This window comes from Oreochromis niloticus, linkage group LG19 (assembly GCF_001858045.2).
Source record: "Oreochromis niloticus isolate F11D_XX linkage group LG19, O_niloticus_UMD_NMBU, whole genome shotgun sequence".
Taxonomy (NCBI): domain Eukaryota; kingdom Metazoa; phylum Chordata; class Actinopteri; order Cichliformes; family Cichlidae; genus Oreochromis; species Oreochromis niloticus.
In genome coordinates, this window is record NC_031983.2 from 28,424,742 (window position 1) to 28,444,889 (window position 20,148).

Below are 20,148 nucleotides of genomic sequence, written 5' to 3' on the forward strand. Positions count from 1 at the left end.
CCAGGGCCCCAGGGGGCTGCTCTCACATGCATAGAAAGATTAGGAAACATATCACACGCACATGCAGGACACATTAAGCATGGGGGGGGTGTCACACACTTGACACCTTTGCCTGGGGAGAGACCAGCATCATTTGTCTGTGCAGACAATTCCAATCCACTTCCAAAGCCCGGAGAGAAACACCGAGGTGTTATTGTATCCATAACAAGGAGAAAAAATCCTAAATGTCACAAGGAACAGAAAACTGCTTGTGTATTAGACACAAAACTACCATATTATTTGAAAACTGAGACCACCAATCAAATCTCTGTTGTTTTAGGAAATAGTTTGCTACATTACAGGACTTTGTGGGCTACTAATTGAATACAAAGCCATATTAACACAATTCAGCTATGTAATAAACAGGCTTGACATTTTAATTATCTCGTGACAACAAAAGACGACAGGCTGGCAGTGGGTGTTGCGTCTCTGGAGGAAGTGATGAGACTGATCCGACAGTTGTCTGAAACATTCCCTCTCCGCTGATCTCGGGCGCTTTCAAACTCAAATGAGTTTGTCTTTATAATTGCTTGTTTAGAAGTTTATAGACATAAATACAGGTTGGACAAAGAATACGAGGTAAAAATAGCATCGCGGTGATTATGAGTTGACATGATGGGTGCAACACTGACCGTGCTGTAGCCACTAAGTGGCAATTAAAATTTTTTACTGAGGAATAACAGCAGATGCAGGCAAACAGAAGCAGGCATAACCTTATATTCACCAGCAGGTGGCAGTAAAGCCAAGGTTAAGCCAATTTCAAACATGAGCTCCTCCCAGTTCAAAACAGAAGAGTTGAGAATGTTGAGCCAAAAGCCCATAAATGGATTTTCGTGTCCATTCTTTTCACTCCTAACAGTGGGGTTAATAAACAAGACTCACGGCGCCACTTCATCCAAATAAACTGTTTATTTCTTTGGTATAATTCTTCACACTAGTTAAATACAAACATATCTTACAATGTAAGGAGCACTTGATTCATTTTGGCACGTACAACTTTGGCAACAGTTTTCAACACGTCGTAAAAATACCAGATTCGCGTCAGCGAGGATGCGGGTTTGATGCGAGATGATCTTGAAACCGGATGTGCAAGCTTGTGGAGGCTTGTATTTGCTTTAGCTGTGTCGCTTCTTTAACGCACATCCCTGAGCAACTTAACAGCACCGGCTCTCTCGTTAGTATCACAGAAGCACTTTGAAATTTTGATTACATGTGTTTTATGTGAGGAAAGGCCAACTTTACTCAAAAACTGAAACTTTATCTAAGATAAATCGTCAGACACGTTTCTGCCTGGACTGAGGCCTTGCAGCTGAATGCCCACACAGCCTTTACAAGACTACATAAACATCTACTGCAAATTACATTCTGACATCAACAAAGTGCTGACAAAAGTGTGTATTTACACAGTGCTCAAATGTCCAAACAGATGTGGAAACCTTGCAAAGCATCACATATAAAAGCCAAAGATTATAGATTTCATGGAAGACCTAATACAGTACTTTCTGACCGTAAAGTACCAGTGTGGAGACATTTACAGCAACTCGTGTACACACTTTAACAGAAGGATGCTAAAAAGGTTCCACATAATCGGAATTTCTACAAGGCGGTCACGATAATATCCACTTTAAAAGCTAAAATGTGTAACTTTTGCATGTCCGTTTAATTCTCTGAACAGAAACGAGTGCACACAGCTCACGCCCATCTGTGCTTACATCCTTTGTTTACAGGCTTTTGTGACAGCTGTTTCTGAGACTATTTCAGTTACAAACTGTAGCTTTGAAGGTCATCCGCTCTTAACCACCCAACAAAAGTAGTATTCAGGGAACAATTATGATAAACTATGCTTCTTCGACAGAGTTTCTGAAGTGTCATCTGTGGCGGGACCCTTTGACAGTACCTCCAGCAGTTACATCTCAAAGTGGCGGTACATGCTCTCCACGTAGCTCAAAACCCGCTGCCAGTCAGGACCACCCACTCTCAGCATCTCCTCCACTGTCTGTTAAAGAGACACATTTATGAGCACAACAAACAAAGAACTGTTTTGTGTGTGTGTGTGTGTGTGTGTGTATAAAATGGGAAATTGGTTAAAGACACAAAGTCTTACCAGAGACTGCGCAATCCCAACGCTCTCTCCTGTTTTGAACGCTAGACTGAGATTCTCTTTCTACAAAGAAAGAAGTAAAATCGATAAGTTTAACACAAACAAGTCGCTTCGTCCCATCAGTCACACAGAAACCGGCACTACCTTGTTCTCGGGGCCGAGGGTGCTGTAAGGGATATGCGAGGGGAGGTAGGTGTGGTAGACGGCACAGAAGGCCAGGCCGTCGGCCCAGCTGCTGCTGAAGTTGGTAATGTCAATGTTCTGCATGAAGAGGAGAGGATACAAAAATGTATTATGTTCATTACTTCAGTGTTAAAATCTGTTGGACTACCACTAATATTAAGTCCTTTATTTAAACAGGTCTATAAACAAATGTGCAAAAGCTCAGACACATTACACATGTTCATGGATTATTATTAGAAAAGCATGTGCAAGGGCAGCTGCATATATAGAAGTACCTTTTTAACCTTTTTAAAATGTCTGAATGAAACCAGAGAGGGTAGTCTCATAAGGGACGAGCTGCCAAAACCTATTTAAATTGGTTTTTCAAGTTCAGTGGGAACAAAAGGCTGAGCTAATGTTAACATGTATGTGACCTGATACTGTAAACATGTATTTAACTGTAGTCAGAAGTTAATAAGCTGTAGATAAACATACAGTTCAGCTCTCGTCGCTCACCTAAGGCGAGCCATTCATGTTTCACATAATCACAGAATCAAGAGGCTTCAAGGCAGATGAAGAAAGAAGCATATAAATAATATCGCCATATTTAAGTGTGCACAAATTATGGATTTTTACAATGATCCTATGACTAGTGAATGTATATAAAACTTTTTATGAGGGGCAGATATAATATTGTTTGTTTACAGGGTGAATGAAAAGGGCCCAAGGATGGATCCCTGTGGAACACCTCTGCAAGCAGCGAGGAGAGTTTATGTGACACATTTGGAGTTCTACCAGAAAGATAATCCTAAAATCTAAAAACACTTTTTCTACTAAAATGACAAGATTTACTAAATCAGATGCTTTTGACAGGTTCACTACTAATGGTTACAGAGTTTCAGTTATATTACTGGAAACACACAATGGAGCTGTTGATCTGTCACATGATTTAATCCTGAGGGTAAAAGTTGATTCCAGACCCAGTGTCAGCTGGAGCGCTAATATTTTAGCGAGGGCAGGATTTAATAATTTAAATCACTCGGGTCCCCGTCTTTGTGGGGTGGGAGCCCATGTGGAGCCTTCCAGGTTTCTTGAATGTTTAAAAAAGGACTCTGTTATCAGAGTTTGGAATACTTGGTGGAGATTTGGAGATTATGACCAAGAGCCCACACACACCTGTAAACCGAACTACATATAAAAGCATCTTGAGGTCACCTTGTAGCCTTGGGTTCGACTCTGACACCAGCGGAGCAGCGAGTTTCTCTTTGAGCCTCCATGGCGACGCAGCAGCAGGTTGAATCCATCCTGAGACCTGAAAACATGCACACACGCTTGAGTCAGTTACAGTAGAGCAAACTGAACGTCGCACGAGAAGTGTTTCCGAATCTCTACTTGAACTTCACGATCTATTTTGCTTCAGTCCAAACAAGTCGTTGGATTTACAAAGGATGTGACTGTTCACAGAGTGCATGTCGCTGTGGACTCACTTGGTGGGCGGCAACTCAGTGAGGGCTGAATTGTACTTGTTTAAAGACTCCTCACGTTTTCCTGCACAGAGAAGAAACAACCCTGTGTTACACAACAGCAAGCTATGAGCATCCGGTGCAGGAAGGCTTAGTCACAGCACAAAACATTTTAACTTACCAACACAAACGTCTACACGGTTAAAGGCTCTTTTTGTAAATGTGTGTATTTAAAAGTAATTTAAAACTTTTTAAAATGACCTAAAGCCATAATTAGAATGTGAAGAAAGAACAGCTATGACTTACACATAAATATATTGTGTGGAAGAGATATCAGCTTAAAAGAGAACAGCAGGGCTGTACTTGTCATGAGTTTGTACCACAACACTGTGTGGTACAAACTAATGTACCAGCGCTGCCTTTATTTTCCAGAGCAAGTCATTATTTACAATGACAGGCTGCTAACAGCAAAAACCTCTACAGGAAATTAAAGTACAGCAAGGCCGAAAAGGTAAAAGAAAAGAGTCAAAGATGACCCTTACAGCAAACCAAACCTCGACGACCAAAACAACTAGAGTCACTACTTCAGGCTCACTCTCAGATCTCTAAGACGCCCAACTTTACATCCGAAACTAAACATGTTTACAGTATGACACAGAAAGCGTTTGGTCTCCAGCCTTTCATCATAACTATGTAAGGGGTAAATATCTAAATATGCTCACTTTTGGCTCTAAAAATTATGAATGAATCAACAAAATGAGGTTGAATCCCATCGTTTACATGGAGACTATGGTTAAAAACATTGTTCAGTAGTAGATCGAGGTGTGGGTGAGCTCACCTGTGTCACTGCTTGACCTGCTGTCCTGCCAGTCCAGATTTCGACCTCTTAATTGCAACAAGTTCTTTTAAAGAAAAAAACAGAAGTATCTAATTAGGTATAGCTGTGTCTTCATCAACAAGCAGACCCTAATGAAGCCACTTCCTCTGTATGAGTCTCACCTTGTTTGCAGGAGCAGCTGTTGCAGCAGAATTTAACTGGGAGGTTCCGTTCAGCATGGTGTTGGATTCTGAGGAGCTGGGCAATCTGGACAGGCTTCTGCAGCAAAGAATGGATAAAACAAACCAAATCAACTCCCCTAAGACAGCTGCTTCACGCTCCACGTGTAGACTGGACTGTTTAAATTCTTTTCAAGTGGTCGAGTTAATGCAGTATGTTATAGAGAAAGCACAACTGCAGTCCTGACCAAGTTTGGTGATTGTGGAGCAGAGAGGTTTTGTTTTCAAATCTCTGTCCAGCTCCACAGACGTACGCTTAGGCTCGAACCGTTTTCTCACCTTGACCTCTCTGTAGTCACCATCCTTCGTGTGTCACTGGATCGCACCCCCTCTCTGTTCCTGTCCTCATTGGTCACATTTCTCAGGTAGCGCTTAGTCACATCTTTACAGTCCGTTTTCGCCTCTTCGTCAGCGACATTCTTCACCACCTCGTTCTGACTCTTACTTTCCAGCCCTTCTCTTCCCAACCTGTACACCGCCCTCTCCCTGCCTCTGTGGCTTTCTTCCTTGTTCGCAGACTTGTTGGATTCTCCATTTGGCTTCTCAGGTTCCTGGGCTTCACTTTTGCCCTGGACCTTGGTGAGATTAGCCAGTTTTTGCCTGCTCTCCTTCAACTCTTCCCTCAGAGTAATCAGCTGCACGTCAGCCTCTTTCTGTCTCTGCTGGGCAGCAGACAGCTCCCTCTCAATGTCTTTATGGGCTGTTCGGAGCGCCGTCAACTCCTCTTCTGCCTCAGCTCTCAGGCGATCTGCCACCGCCACCGCCACCTGCAGGTCAGCCTGGAACTGCAGCCATTCGCCACGCTCTGACTGGAAAGGAAACACAGGGTACTTTATTAGCAGGAAAATCTCAGTTTGTCCAACTAATTTAAGAAACAGCAACCCTGGGCGATCGTGGCTCAAGAGTTGGGAGTTCGCCTTGTAATCGGAAGGTTGCCGGTTCGAGCCCCGGCTCGGACAGTCTCGGTCGTTGTGTCCTTGGGCAAGACACTTCACCTGTTGCCTACTGGTGGTGGTCAGAGGGCCCGGTGGCGCCAGTGTCTGGCAGCCTCGCCTCTGTCAGTGCGCCCCAGGGTGGCTGTGGCTACAACGTAGCTTGCCATCACCAGTGTGTGGATGACTGGATATGTAAAGCGCTTTGGGGTCCTTAGGGACTAGAAAAGCGCTATATAAATACAGGCCATTTACCATTTACCATCCATGTTCTGTGTGGGCATATGCTGGCACAGCTGACTTTTGGTAAGCCAAACACAAGTGCAGCAGAAGCTGATTGGACGGCTATAAATTTTGTAAATAATCTGTCATACAGTCCCAATCAAAAGTTCAAGACCACAGGGGGAAGGTTAAGGGAAAGATTTTTTGCCTTTGCCATCAGAACATCATGACAGAAAATGACAATAAATCCACGTTTTTGCACAGATTTGGCCCTTTAAAGGCATGTGGTCCTAAACTTTTCACAGCTGTAAAACAGCCTGTTTCAGTTTCAATAAACTGCATGCTCAAAAAAATGTTTTGTCTCACTCCCATTTCTACTTGTTGCATGATGAAGCTCGACTTGGAACCTTGTTAAGATCCAGCCATGCAAAATATGTTTTTTTGCCATCTTTCAAGTGGTCTTAAACTTCTGATCAGGACTGAGAGAAATATAATAAAAATGTTACAGATAACCCATGCAATCAAAATTATTTTCACAACAATGCCATAAAAAATCCAGAGGATTAAAGTTGGCTTTAAGTTAATCGGACAGACAAAATCAAACAGCTCAGCTTTCCACAGAGAATGACTGCAATCAAATAAACTATCAAATATCCATTTGGCCCTCATTAGACGACAAGTTGAGCTGAAGCGAGCAGCAGGCCTCAGCAAGCCGGGGGGGGGGGAGCTGGCAAGCCAACTCAAATGAGGCAAAACTGGATCATGAGAACAAAAGTGGTCTGCTCGTTTTTAAAATCATTCTTGGAGAAAAAAACCCGACTCGAAGCCGAACAAGCTCCGACACAGACAGAAAAACAAAGCAAATGTAAGCAACGTTTGGGAGGCGGACCAAAGATTGCATTGTGAAACTGCCTTCTGCGACACCATCGGTGTGGCTGTGATCCAAAAACTGGTTTGGTTTTTTTTGACTTGGGAAAACTAAATCCCAACCCTGATTCAGTTTCATATCTTTGTGATGTAAAAGAACGCTTCCAGCTTTCATTCTTAAAGCCCTGTAGCAGCAGACATGCACAAACACTACCCCCAGACATCAAAACAGGCACTCAGAGCCAATGAAGCCAAGAGGTAAACGATACCAGACCATTAAAAAATGTTAAGCGACCAACATCATAAAAGAAAAACAGAGGGATGTGGAAGAAAGTCAGAGAAGTCAGGGAGGACAATAGAAGTTGTTGGAATCACACACAGATTTAAGGAAAGGGAGTTCACAGACTGTGGAGAAATGCAAGCTGGGGAACTGCGAGAGTGTGGAGGAGTGGAGGGATTGGGAAGGGTGGTAATTAGATGAAGAATGGATGAAGATGTGGAGGAGGAGGCAAGTCTGAGCCAAGCCGTTCCCTCATCTGACCACTGACTCAAGACCACAGCTGGACCTGATTACTCTGGATACATGCGCGCACACGTACACATGCATATCACGTTGCTTTCCTCTCTCCCACAGACACACACACACCTCCCCTGTTCTTTCACATCAACACCAAACCACACCGTTTCATTCTCCAACACGTATCCATATACTCAGGTTAAGCCAAAGCACATTCTCCTTGGAAATCAGCAGGATGGTGAATCTTGTTTGGAGTTCTCCGAGTCTATATTTAGGATTATTACAAACACCCGCTTGGACTTAAAGAATCTTGTCTTTGCAGAGTCTTTGTTATCTAGATGTGGACAGCAACTGGAGCGTGTCTGTTTAAGGAAACAGGAAGGGGTGCTCCTCAGTTAACACTGAGATAAGGGTGTGGACTGTCAGGACTAAAACGCACACGCTGGCTCGGTCCCCCAGGACCCGGCCTCATGCCCCGCTGCAGGACCAGATGTAGTACAGGCATACATACACGTCTATACTCTAGATGCAAATCTGCTTTCCTGACAATTCCTGGAAAGAGTTCATCACACTTGAAGATTTGTGCTGTGTTTACTACTATGTGTCCCTACTTCACCTCCACGCCCACTCTAACTTGGGGAATCATCCCAGCTCAGTGATTACTGCTCTCTCCAGCTTTCAACAAGCTGTGGTGTGAATTCAAATATATTTCTTAAGAGACATTTCCCTCCCAGATATGCAGTGCAAAATGGCCAAAAAAACTCTGCAAATGATGCTCAAACATAACCTGGGAGAGAGTTGCATATTTAAGAAAAGCTTCCCAATGCAGTCGGGAACCCTCCTCCCATCTTCCCGTCAGTCTACATGTGATCCGTGGCTTCCAAATGCACGGCCTGGTTCACTGCAGCAGACCGTCAAGGAGCAAAGTGAACAGAGAGAACCTGGATATCATTTCAGGAAATCTCGGGCAGTGTTCACCTGGAACTGATTCCAAACGCTTTGAGATCGACTCCAGCAGGGAACACAAATCTGACCATCCACCCCCACAACACAGCCACGATTGGAGTATTTTCATTTTTGCTGGTTAAGAAAACTGAAAACTTGTCATGCTCATAAGCACAAACAGATGGTACATTTGATAACATCCTTAGCAGTTCATTGCACAATGGGCAATCATGTGGCTTTCTTTAGAATTCAGTTTAACTACAAAGAAATGGAAATAACATTATTGCTGGCAGATAGACAGAGACAGATAAGGAGCATTAGGAAAAGGAGTGCTGAGGACAGATGAAGAAAGCACATCAGGGAGGCTTATCTGTCTGAATGTGACTGGAAAAATAACAGCTACTTAAATTACAAGAAAAAAAGGGGTCAAAAAAATGGGGTCAGATCTGAAGAGGAAACGAATTAAGCAAGGTGGGGTCAGACGAAAAGATGGATGGTGCATGCAGAAGAGAGGAGAGGGGGGTTGAAGGCATCCAGAGGAAGGAAGAGATGAGAGAGAGAGGGAAAGCCATCGCTCATTTCAGTCTTGTGCTCGGGGTGGAGCGGTCAACAGGCTCAGCTGGGGACTGAGGGGAGGGGGGCAGGCCTCTGAAGATAGAATTTTTGGTGCATGTGTTTGCAAGTCTTTTGTTTCGTGTGCACATGCACAAAACATGGCCAGTGGGTCACTGCAAGCTGCAGCCCTTCTACCTCACCACAGCACAAAACAAAACAGGTTTTGTCTTGGAAACAGCTGAATGTGAACCCCCTCCTCCGCCCTGCACTCCCCTTCTCCGGCTCTCCACACAAAGGATCTCAGCACTGCAGAGCAGGCAGAGAGGGTTCATAAAGCTGAGCTCTGGATAGCTTATATCGTCCTACAGAGGGCTCGTGTAAACACGGGGTTGGATTGCCATGATTTCCATAACACTGAGCCCTCTCACTGCGTTATACCACAGTCTCTCTGAGCTTCAGCTGGACCGTGCGAGGCTTATATTTCTAGGTCTTTCACAAGGATGTGGGAAAGTGGAAGAAAGACAAAGTAAAGAAAGGAGTGTTTGGACAGTTTAAATATTAAATAGACAGAGCTGACATCAAGGAGGCCCGGAATAGACGAGCCGGAAGGTAAAAACAGATGACGTGCGTCAGTCGGAGTTTAATTAAAATAATTCAAATACATGAGAAAAATAAAAGAGCAGACGAGAGGACGGGGAGGACAGAAGAAAGAGAAGAAAAGGCGATGGGGACGGGGAGGGGCACCGTTCTGTCATAGTCCAGCTGTCGTAATCTGAGGCAGATCTAGATGAAGCTGGAAGCCTCTGGCTACAATCCTCATAAGGGAGGGTCAGGAATCAGAACGAATAACTGACAGGAAATTACTCAAGAACATCACCGTCCTCCTAAGATCACGGAATGAACGAGAAAATGAACTAAAATGTTGCAGAATTTGATTTTATCCATATCCATATCAAACACAGCCGGAGAGTCTCTCGTGAATAAGCACCACCTTTCAGGTTGAAAGTCACTTCTTCACTATTATTAACCCTTTTGTGTTTGCCATTCAGTTCAGTTCATTTTTATTTATACAGCACCAACAACAGTCGCATGTTGTCTCATCAGAAGGACCAACAGTCATGTGCAGCTGCCTCTGATATCAAATGCGAGTGTCCTTGATAAACTATCTTGTTGGACAGAAAATGATCTCAACAACTTTCCTCCTGTGGAAGGACAGGAAGACCTTCATTAGCACAGCTGCAGCCCCCAGGGGGTGAAGCAGAGTCCACTTGAAGACTCTGTTGTTGTTAAAGGGGAGCAAAGTGTGGGCTGTGATGGGATGGTATGTGTTAGTGTTACCTCTTGGCTCACAGGTCACATTACACCAACCTGTACATCACTTCCTGTTTACAAATGCATGTACTTTACTCGTTCAGTTACGCTGCAACAAAGGTGGGTCGTGTATATAAATAAAGTCAATTTATTGGGATTTAGGCAAATGCATCCTTCACAGGAACTGCAACCTGGTCATTACTACTAGAAGGCATCCAGTACCAAAGCTCCTCACCCCAAAATGTTGCCATATTCATATGCAAACTTTAGTTTATAGAGATCACAGCTTGACCGGATAACGTCTCTTTGGGGGGAAGAGTTAAGTGCACGGCCGGTTTCTGGAGGAGAAACCTTTGAAGCTCATCTCACCTCTAATGTACTCTTCAGACTCTTCACTTCTGTCAGCAGATGCTTCAGTATCTCTGAGGGAAGGTCACAGAAATGTCAGGAAGCATCACATGCATATAAAACAAAAAATGTCAAGGAAATTGACTTGCCCTTCTTAAAACAGACAAATGTTTGGCCCACATTGAAATGCAGAGTTGTAGCACTCAAACAACAAGTCTGCAGGAGGTGTTATTGCAGTGCTTATTTAGGGGGGCATATTTTGACATTTCAAATACTAGTACTATAAGATTAAGACTAATTTTACTCTCACCTGCTGTGTTTGTGCTCCCGTCCTCACTGGCAGTGATTCCCAGAGCTAGCTTACACTCCTCCAGCAACTTCTCAAGTTCCTCGCTTTGGCCGTCCTTCGGTTCCTGACACTGCGGCAGAGACCGACTCAGACCACTGTCCCGTTCTCTCCAGTTTTGCCCCAAAGAGCTGCCCACCACAGGTGAGGCACTAGACAGAGACGAGGGGCTCTTTATAGGGCTGATGGGCACACTCTTCTCTGGGGTGACAGGAATCCTGGGTGTAGAAGTAGGAGGACCACCATTCCTCCCTACAGTAGCTTTCTCACTCACTGCCACAGCACCGGCTGGCTTGCTGTTCACTGGGATAACTCCGGCACTAACCGTGGAGCTGTTCGCGCTGACCGGTGGACGAGGCTTCCAATCCGGAGGGGGACTGCGAGCGCTGGGAGTAGTTGGCGTGCCATGCTGCGATTTCTTGCCAGTGGTGACCGGTACTGGAGGTATAGATGAAACTGAGATCGTAGGGGAAGACGGAAGCTGGGGAGCACTGGTTGTGAAAACAGCACCGTCGTTCTGTGGAGTAGTAGGTGGAGTGTGAAAACTGTCCACCTGAGCCCCTAAAGAAAAACAGATTTGAGAGAAAATAAGAAAAGCAAATGCATGTTTGAAGACTGCATCTAAATATGGGGAAAAGGGGAAAAACTGAGCTGAATAATAATTTCTGTCTGCTGTTTTCCACACAAGACATCAATTTAGGAACAATTCTTGAAATAATTTCATATCCTGGTCTCTGGTTTTAACTTCATAAGTGGAGCAGGACTTTAAAGTTTGTGCTCATTTCCAGGCCCGACTTTTATTTTTGGACTGTACTGAAATAACTTTTGTTTAAAATAGTCCACTTTTCTTATACTGAGCCTTCGTGCAGCTGCTTTGCTCCCTCGCTCTCTGAAAGAAGCAGTTTTAGCTCCTCTTTCTTTAAGACACTTTGCTCCTGATTGTGAACAGAAGGTTTTTAGAACAGGTGGGTGGAGCACACGTCCTCACATCATGATCTCTTCACATCACGCAAGCCCAAGACTGGGTGTTTACAGCAGTTTAGAGCTCTTAGAGAGTATTTGCACATACGATGACCTCAGTATCTGAAACTCTGACCATGAGCATTCACCACATACATGTGTGACAGAAAAGGAGAAGCATAACAGCCTCCATCTGTGACTCGGTCATACAGACTGAAGGAATACACTGAACTACTGAAGTGGACACAGAACGAAGTGAGAAAGCAGTCAGTCGTCAGCAGTCAGGCATGCTGACACTGAAAACATCATCTAGCGAGTTGACTGAACAACACGGCCTTCGCTGACCAGCACAATGCCCGGGCCGTGCCCCTGACAATGAATGCTGTAATACAAGCATTCCTCCAGCGCTGCTCATCCATACCACTGCTCCCGATTCAGGAACACACATGCAGACAAAGGACAAACAATTCCCACGTATTTGCAGCAATCAGTTACCGATTCATTTTCAGACTTGACACATGATGAGTTCCACTTTTTGGCATTCCCCGCCTGTCACAGCATGCCAGCGTTAAGAACTCCAGAGGCTATGGGAACCCGCAGGCAGCGTTTCCTTCTCTTCCCCGCTCATTTTCCTTGTTTGGACAAAAGCTTCACTATGAACAAAATGAATGTTTTTTTGTTCCTTCTTTTTCTTTCTTTAGTGATGTAAGATCAGAGCTTGAACATTTGCAAAGTTATGCACCACCTGCTGCACGGCCAAATCACCGAGAAAGAATGACAGGACTGTCTAATAGGACTCTCAAGCCAACCCTTCTCTTTATTTCTTCATTCCAGACCTTAATGCGCTCGTCCAACCATGTGCATGGGTGGCAAGTTGACTGAATGAGAGTGGATGTGTGTGTAAGTCTGTGTGTGTGTGTGTCAGATAGCATTAGACTTCCTATGATTAATCCGCTGCCCTTGTGCTGAGCTGGGGAATTCTGCCGATTCATCACAGCTGGCCCGGCGGGGCCAGAACGAATCACACGGGGACGCGAGGAGAATGACCACTCACTGAGCAACACAGGAGAGCTGCCAAGATTCCTGCTGCAACTCAGCACACACACATTCACACACCTACAGCTTTTCCACTTGCTTCTCTCTGCTGCCTTCAGTTTCAGGATTACTCTTCATCCACCTTCACATTTTGGGAATTCTAGTACATGCACTTTTCTGGTATCATGCTTCCGACTTCCGTGTACTTCCTGAATCAGATGTTTGCGATTTCCTGGAAATTTCTCAAAACAATTCAAAACACGAGGCCAACACGCCACAGCCATCTGTGCGCACTGCCAAACCTTTCAGACACAGCACGGAAAGTTCAAGGGAGCTGATTCTGCCAGAGCTGGTTTAAAGAAAGTAAATTAAGAGTGTGTGTGTGTGTGTGTGTGTGTGTGTGTGTGTGTGTGTGTGTGTCTGTGTTTGAGGGATGACCTACCTGTGGGTCCGTGGCTGTCCTTGGTGGAAAAGTTGCCCATACTGCAGTAATAGGGTTGGGGCCAGTGATGCGGCCCTGCAGGTGCTTGTTGCACTTTCACGCAGACCAGACCAAAGAGATAGAGAGGAGGTGACCTACACACACACACACACACACACACAGAGCAAAGGGTGAAGTCGTGCACTTTTATCCAGCTGAGAAATAATCCAGTGAACACAACCTCGCTCACACTGATGGCGGACTGCGGAAGTTGACATGGAGGCTCATTTGAATGATAGTAAAATCAGTACCTTTACATAATGAGGCTGAAACACCAGAGTGAGATCAGACGTACAGGCAGGACGCTACAGTGTGGCCACATGAGGCAGAAAGCTGTTGGTACGTCGGTGTAAGTGCTCGGTGAGTGGAAAAGGACGAGAAATGCGCCCCAGACCCACAGAAACTGCAAACCGAGTCACCGAGAAGCACCCACGAGTTCAAACTGGCACTTAAACCAGTGAGGTTCACTAAAACGTAACATCGTTCTTATAGAGTCAGAGGTTTGCGCCACAGACGCGCGAGAAAACCTTTCAGCCACAAACTCGATTTAAGTTCTTCACTGAGAGTGGAGAAAACTCACTCAAAAGTCACACCCTTAATGTGAAAAGGCAACAATAGTGGGTACAAACCTTGGACAGATTAGAATCAATCCCAGATCCTCCGGTTCTGCGTTTGGGAACCTCTGCTTCTTCTTCTTCTTCTTCTTCTTCTCCACGATCCGCTTTCTCCAGCGCTGCTCAGCCAAGCGCACTGCCCCGCTGTTCCTTCACGGAGAAGCGCCGAGGGCAGATGGACAAACGCAAAAGCAGCTGCTGTTGGACAAACTCAGGTCCAAGCAACATTTTACTCCTGGGAGCTTATCAAAAAAACGAAGCAAAGACGTGTGGCTTTAGTCCGCACAAAGAGTCGAAGTGAACTCTGACCGCAGATGACCGATGGCTCTGATATCCACCGGACGTGTCCACTGGAGGGCACAGTTAGGCTGTGCAAGGACAAACCTGTTGCTATTGCCTCTGGGATGAGTTGGCTCCTGTCCACTCACTGCTTCGAGTGGATGACCCACTGACCTGCTGTGCCATACAGCCCCGGGCTCAACAGCGAACCGACTTTACATACCAATATTTCTCCGTCTGTTCACGCGGTCCCGCTGACAGTTTAGCTCCCACATAACTCCGGTGAGTCTTGGGATGATTCAGTTCTGAGTGTTTCAAACTATTTCCTGGTTACGCTTTTGCACCAGTGCAGTAATTTTTTATTGTTTAATTCTGACTCAATCATGAACACAATAAGAAATAAACCAAAGTTACGCAAAACCGAAGTTACGCATAAACATTAGTGACAAAAACATTAACAGATCACATATTTAGACACAGCAGCTCTGGTCTGGACATATTTATTTAAAAGCTGGCATACACACAGGAGATTACTCATTAAACTAATAGTCCATATGGCCAATTCTTTGAATCGATAAATTTTGATATATATATATATATTTTTTTTTAAACTAAATTAACCGGTAAGTGTCAACCTTGCTAAGAGGCATTTAACCAAATATTATCAGTGGCTGTACTTATATATTTGAGGTTTTGTGGATCAAAAAAAATTCCAAATGAACTCAAACGTGTGCACTTAATTATTGATTTTTTTAACTCATGAAAGTTGCTGTACTGTCGTTCCACCGTGGAAAAAGGACAATTCAAAGAAATCATTAAAAGCCCCCAAATTACCATGAAATTCATGCAAACCTCTGACCACAACTATATATGCTGGGCAAACACATATAATCAGTGTGTGCTTAAATGGGCTCATTCATAGAAAGCAGAGATACAAAGACTGAAATTCTGAGCTGATACCAATTTATTTAAATGGAAGTTTAGCTGATTATTTATTTAGTTTTGTATTAATTTATTCATTTGTGGTCACTTTCCCCCTACTGTGACAGAAAACCAACGAACTCTTTATTACTTAAAAAAACCTGAACACTTTATCACATTATTGAACGTTCAGCCTGCACAACACTGATGCTACAATGTGGCACGTAAACGTGGACGGGCTATGAGCCCCACTGATAAACTGTTGCATTAATAATAAAGAAGTGATGTTTGTATAATCTGTAAGTAGGTCGTAGCTGCTTTTAAGGCCAACTATAGTTTGACTTTTATCGTGACTCCACAGGAAATGACATTGTTGAGATATTTGTTGGTAACCTTTCTATCACTGCCAGGAGCGAAACATCGCTGATCTTAGTTGTTTAGCAGAATCCCAAAAATCCACCACACACTGACGACAGGTTTGCTTCAGTGTTTAGTCAAAAACAACAATTCTCTCCAAATAAAGTTTGTGAAACAGGAGGAAGAGCCTGGCTTCATCAGATATTAAATACAACTGCGTTGCGGGTTGAGCCCCTGTGACGTATCTCCACAAGTGTTTGAGTAAAATATTTAAAAGCAGCATGTGCTGGTCGGTGTGAGTCTGTCTACAGCCTCTGGTCTCGCACTGCACGTTACCGCATAGCGTGCATAGTGTCTGTCACAGTACCAGGATATCAGCGTTCATCCTCTCTCTGCAGTTTCACAAGTTTATCTTACGATTAGGTCATCAGGGCCGTGATTCCTGTGGTAAAATTCTGTCACATCTCTTGAAGCATAATTACACCAAAACAGCATGAATTGAATCTTGACTAAAACATTTATTTCTTGGTACAAAAAGAACAATTTCATCCCACATAATTGCACAGAAACAATCTGAGCCGCAGCTGTGACTAAAGTGCTTTTATTTCATAAATCTAGTCCAACATCTTTTCATTAAATATTAATGACTTTACTAACAGAACAAAAGTCTCCTTTAATGGGCACAGCTAAAGTCAAGTTTGTAGAGCTTCACAGACGCTAATGGATGAGCGCTGATGTGTGACATCCAGCACGCTGACAGATGAATACTGTGCTTTCAAACATCCCTTGCATTTTTAATCCGAGCGCTAACGTGTTTTCGAGCATCCCCATTATTCAGTGCACTATCTCGGCAGTTACTCCTCATAAACTGCACAATGCCGAGTGAAACAGGAACTGGCTGCAGCGAGGAGACAAGCTCTCCTCCTTCACTCTCTTATTGAGATCAATAGGTTTTCGCAGTTCTCTGTGCTCACTGTGCACTGTTGCAGTATAAAGAGAATCCATCAAAAGCAGCTAGGTGCATTACACAGCTTCCAGCCCATGTCCACATTGATTCCAAAACTCCCAGGAGTGCAATGCCTGAATGCGACTGCAGTCTGCAGTTCAGTGAAAGCACGGCCAATTATTTCAGATCCGAATTTTCAAACAGGTGGAGAACATTTTAGCCAAACGTGTCTGTAATTCTGAGCGCTATCTGTTTGGTTTACTCTGTACATTTCCTCCAGAGCATTCCTGCTCTGTTGAGAACCTTATAACCCAATTATGAAATTGTTTATAGGTGTCAGCCTCAGTCCAGAATAAGGTGAGCAACTGTCCAACAGCCGATGCCAGTTGGAGCCATTAGCCCCCTCTCCTGAGTGGATTACGACCATTTTGTTGGTGACCCTCTGTGCTAGAATACTGGTGGGTCACTACTGGGGCATTAAAAACTCCCAACCTGCCACAACTAGCCACTTGTCCAATTTGGCAGAGAGACAAGGGCGGCTTTTTGGCTATGAGAACGTGGATTGCAAGGTCTGGCTGACCTCTAACTGACGAAACACTAAACTTTCTTACATCCTCCTTTGGAGAATGCCAGGGAGCGTCCTCCTCCCTCTGTTACTTGATGAGAAATAAAACCTTGTACCATCTCCATATCTGATAAATCTCAAGTATCCTGGCTCAATTTAAGAGCCGGTCAATGACGACAGTATAACCTTGTGCAATCCATAAGGCACAGCGCGCATTCTCAACCACGCTCAGTGTCTCGCCGAGTCTCAGCTCTGCTCTCTCTGGTACATTTTTTTGGTGTTAACACGAATGAAAACACCACCTCTAGACTCGTCCATCCATATCTGACAGTGAGACAAACGGTGGACACTGCAGGGGGAATGGCACAATGTTTGGATGCACAGGAACTGTTTACGGGTCCTTGACCCTCTAATACCAGATTAGGTTAATGAGTGTGTGCACCAGGAATGGTTTTCCACCAGGGTTAATCCCCACGGAGGGCACAGACTTATCCTGCAGAAATCACCACTTTACCTTGCTTACCCGCCACCTGCGGTGTCTCAGCAAAGTGTATTTGTGCAATTGTTGTTTACATGGCCCAGGCTTTGATAACAGATCCACTTTGTTCTGATAAAAGAGACGTTTTCAAGCCACAAAAGCACCCTCTGCTTTACCACTCTGACCCAATCCTCAGAGAAAGTCCTCAGAATAGACGCACCGGTTATTGACTCAGCCCCAAAGCCAACCTATGTCTTCGACCGCTCTCTTTTGATTGACAGCCAATGCAGACTACACCAAAAGATGCCAAGGCTTGTTGATGGATGGCACCTGCTCCTCCTCAGAGGAAATCAATTGAAGTCATGGGCAAGGATGGGCTGCTCGAGCACTTACACATGGCTCTCTGCCTGGGAAAAGATGGAAAGGAGGTCAGAGAGAGAGAGATGCCAACCATCTGTGTACAGAGGAGCGCTGCCAAGCATCACTCTCTTTTTACCTCAGTACTCGAAAAGACACACAATGCCTCCAAATTAGTCATGCTAGCTCATTCAAGCCACATTCAGCCACAGTTTCTGGGAAGTTCCAGCACCAGTTACGTACTCATCCCATCATTCATGCTGCTTAGTGCTCTCTCTGTGCATTAAACAGCCTAGTTATTAGTGAATAAGTGAACCAATCCAGTAGAATGTGAACTATTGTTACTGAACTCCACATCTCTTCATGATACTGTTTCTTATTTCGCGCCAACACATAGGTTCAGTCAGATATCCACAACAGCATGTCTTCAGAGAGCACATGGGCCGCATTGGTGCAATGGGCCTGCATAGCTACAATCTTAGACATGACCGAGCGTAGTTACCGGAACTCAACCTATGGTGTCAGCCAAACTATCACCACAGACTAATTTGAGGGAACTTTGTCGCCAACGAACGAGGGAGGTGGGATCTCCTGGCAGGCACCGGCCCGGCGAGTCACATCCAGGACGGGGATCCTGTGTGCCACTGCACTGGCATCAGTGTGCGTGCCGATCAACTGCAGGACACGGGAAGAGGGCCGATGGCAGAGGGCCAACTGCTTGGAGCTGTAGCCACACATCCCAATCCCAACGGCTCCCAGCACCATAGCCATACCAGGCACGGTCTTCTCCGCCGGAGGCGTCACGGGCACATTATGGTAGGCCTGCGTCTGAAAGAAAAGTAACAAATGCGATAAGCGAAGCACAACATGCACACCTCAGCTCCAGCCGGTGCTCCCAGCAATCCTGGAGAGATTAAAACTCCATCTTTTCTCAATTACTAAATTGTGGCTCGTCTCTTTTGACAAACGAAAAGCTCATCTATTTTGCGACATGGACAATTTCCTCCGTGGGCCTTTGACAATTATAAAGCACGTGGAGGAGCAAATAATAGAAACTTCATAGTTTCTAATGGAGCTGTGTCACAGGCAGTTAAGAAGCCATTCCTGTAGCTCGCTCAACCAGTTCCCATTTCCACTTACAATGCAATGGACTGTCGCAGTCTTGGATTTCTCTATTGTTTGTGATAAACACTACAACTATTGAGCTAAAATATAAGCCATTCTACAATTACAGGAACAGCAGCCTGGAAATATTGTGGTCTGTGCGTATATAATAAGATAGCACTGTGTTTCATCATCTTGTCACAACCAAATCTGTTGAGACAATGCTCAGAAAAATGGCTGCACAATAGCAGCACGAGGCTTAGCGAAGCAAGTGTGCTGTATGATTTTGTATCTGTCAATAAAACTCTGCACGGACCCATAAAAACAGCACCTTGCAAACATTTTATCAGCAGTTGCTCCCAGAACTGCCGCAGTTCTCTCATCAGCCTCCCTCTGGAGGCAGAGAGAGCATGCTAACCCCTGTATGAATCCCAGACAAAAGCACTACTTCTTATTTTATTTGCATTTGTCAGTAAAACATAAAATCTAAGAAAAGAAAAACTTGTTTTCTTAAATACTCACCTTAAACCTTTAGAACCTAACAAAGGCTCGCACTCACCTGCAGCAGCCTGATGTAGCCAGGAGTGAGTCTTGGGAGTCTGAAAAACATCTGAGCTTCCCACGCTGGTCTTCCTGCTAAATCAGATGAATTGAAGGCCAGATGACTCTTGGCAGTCTCTCTCTCAAGCTCCTCTCCCTGGACTCCCAGGATGGGAAACCCACTGAGATAGAGGGTTTGTCCGGGTGTTCGCGCACCTAAGCTCAGCTGTCTGAGACAGGACAGTCTGGTCAGCCCTTATAACGTCTCCTTCCTGACTTTACATAATAGGACAGCTGCAGGTGGTGAGCCTAAGGGGATTACAGGAGCTGGCACACAGGGACGAAGAAGTCAGACTACACAGAAGGAAGGGTGGAAGTGTAGGGAAAGGTGATCCTCGCTTCTTCTTTTGCCAAAGAAAACAAACTGAGCGAAATCATATTTAAATATGTGCGATTGCTTTGCAAATTTCTGCACCTCAATCAATCTATAAACATAATCAAGGTTTTTATAAAATGTATCAAGAGTGTAGTGATGTGTGTCTGAATCATATGCAGAATATGTATGGATAGTTTCAGAGTTGTTTCCAGTTTGATGCCAAAACAAAGTCAAAAATGTTGAATAAGAACTTGTTGATTATGCAAGCACA

The 20,148-nt window shown here is 44.6% G+C and overlaps 2 protein-coding genes across 3 annotated transcripts; both read right to left on the bottom strand.

Moving 5' to 3' along the window:
* Positions 1–929: 929 nt before the first annotated feature.
* si:ch211-195o20.7 (cytospin-A) lies at positions 930–14,526 on the bottom strand. Of its 2 annotated transcripts, none has more exons than XM_005477668.4 (12): positions 13,970–14,526; positions 13,302–13,435; positions 10,829–11,425; positions 10,540–10,592; positions 5,101–5,630; positions 4,765–4,861; positions 4,604–4,667; positions 3,790–3,850; positions 3,518–3,614; positions 2,285–2,401; positions 2,144–2,203; positions 930–2,035 (listed from the first exon to the last, which is right to left on the bottom strand). In XM_005477668.4, exons 2-12 carry the CDS (start codon positions 13,339–13,341, stop codon positions 1,946–1,948), a joined length of 1,806 nt encoding a protein of 601 aa, XP_005477725.1. In that variant the 5' UTR covers positions 13,342–13,435; positions 13,970–14,526; the 3' UTR covers positions 930–1,945. The 2 variants fall into 2 exon arrangements, with proteins under 2 accessions (XP_005477725.1, XP_005477726.1); XM_005477669.4 differs by lacking the exon at positions 13,970–14,526 and adding an exon at positions 13,592–13,774.
* A 1,483-nt stretch (positions 14,527–16,009) lies between these two features.
* On the bottom strand, positions 16,010–19,749 carry zgc:193593 (uncharacterized). The gene is made up of 2 exons (XM_005477670.2): positions 19,521–19,749; positions 16,010–18,685 (listed from the first exon to the last, which is right to left on the bottom strand). Exons 1-2 carry the CDS (start codon positions 19,569–19,571, stop codon positions 18,401–18,403), a joined length of 336 nt encoding a protein of 111 aa, XP_005477727.1. The 5' UTR covers positions 19,572–19,749; the 3' UTR covers positions 16,010–18,400.
* Between the last annotated feature and the right edge of the window lie 399 nt (positions 19,750–20,148).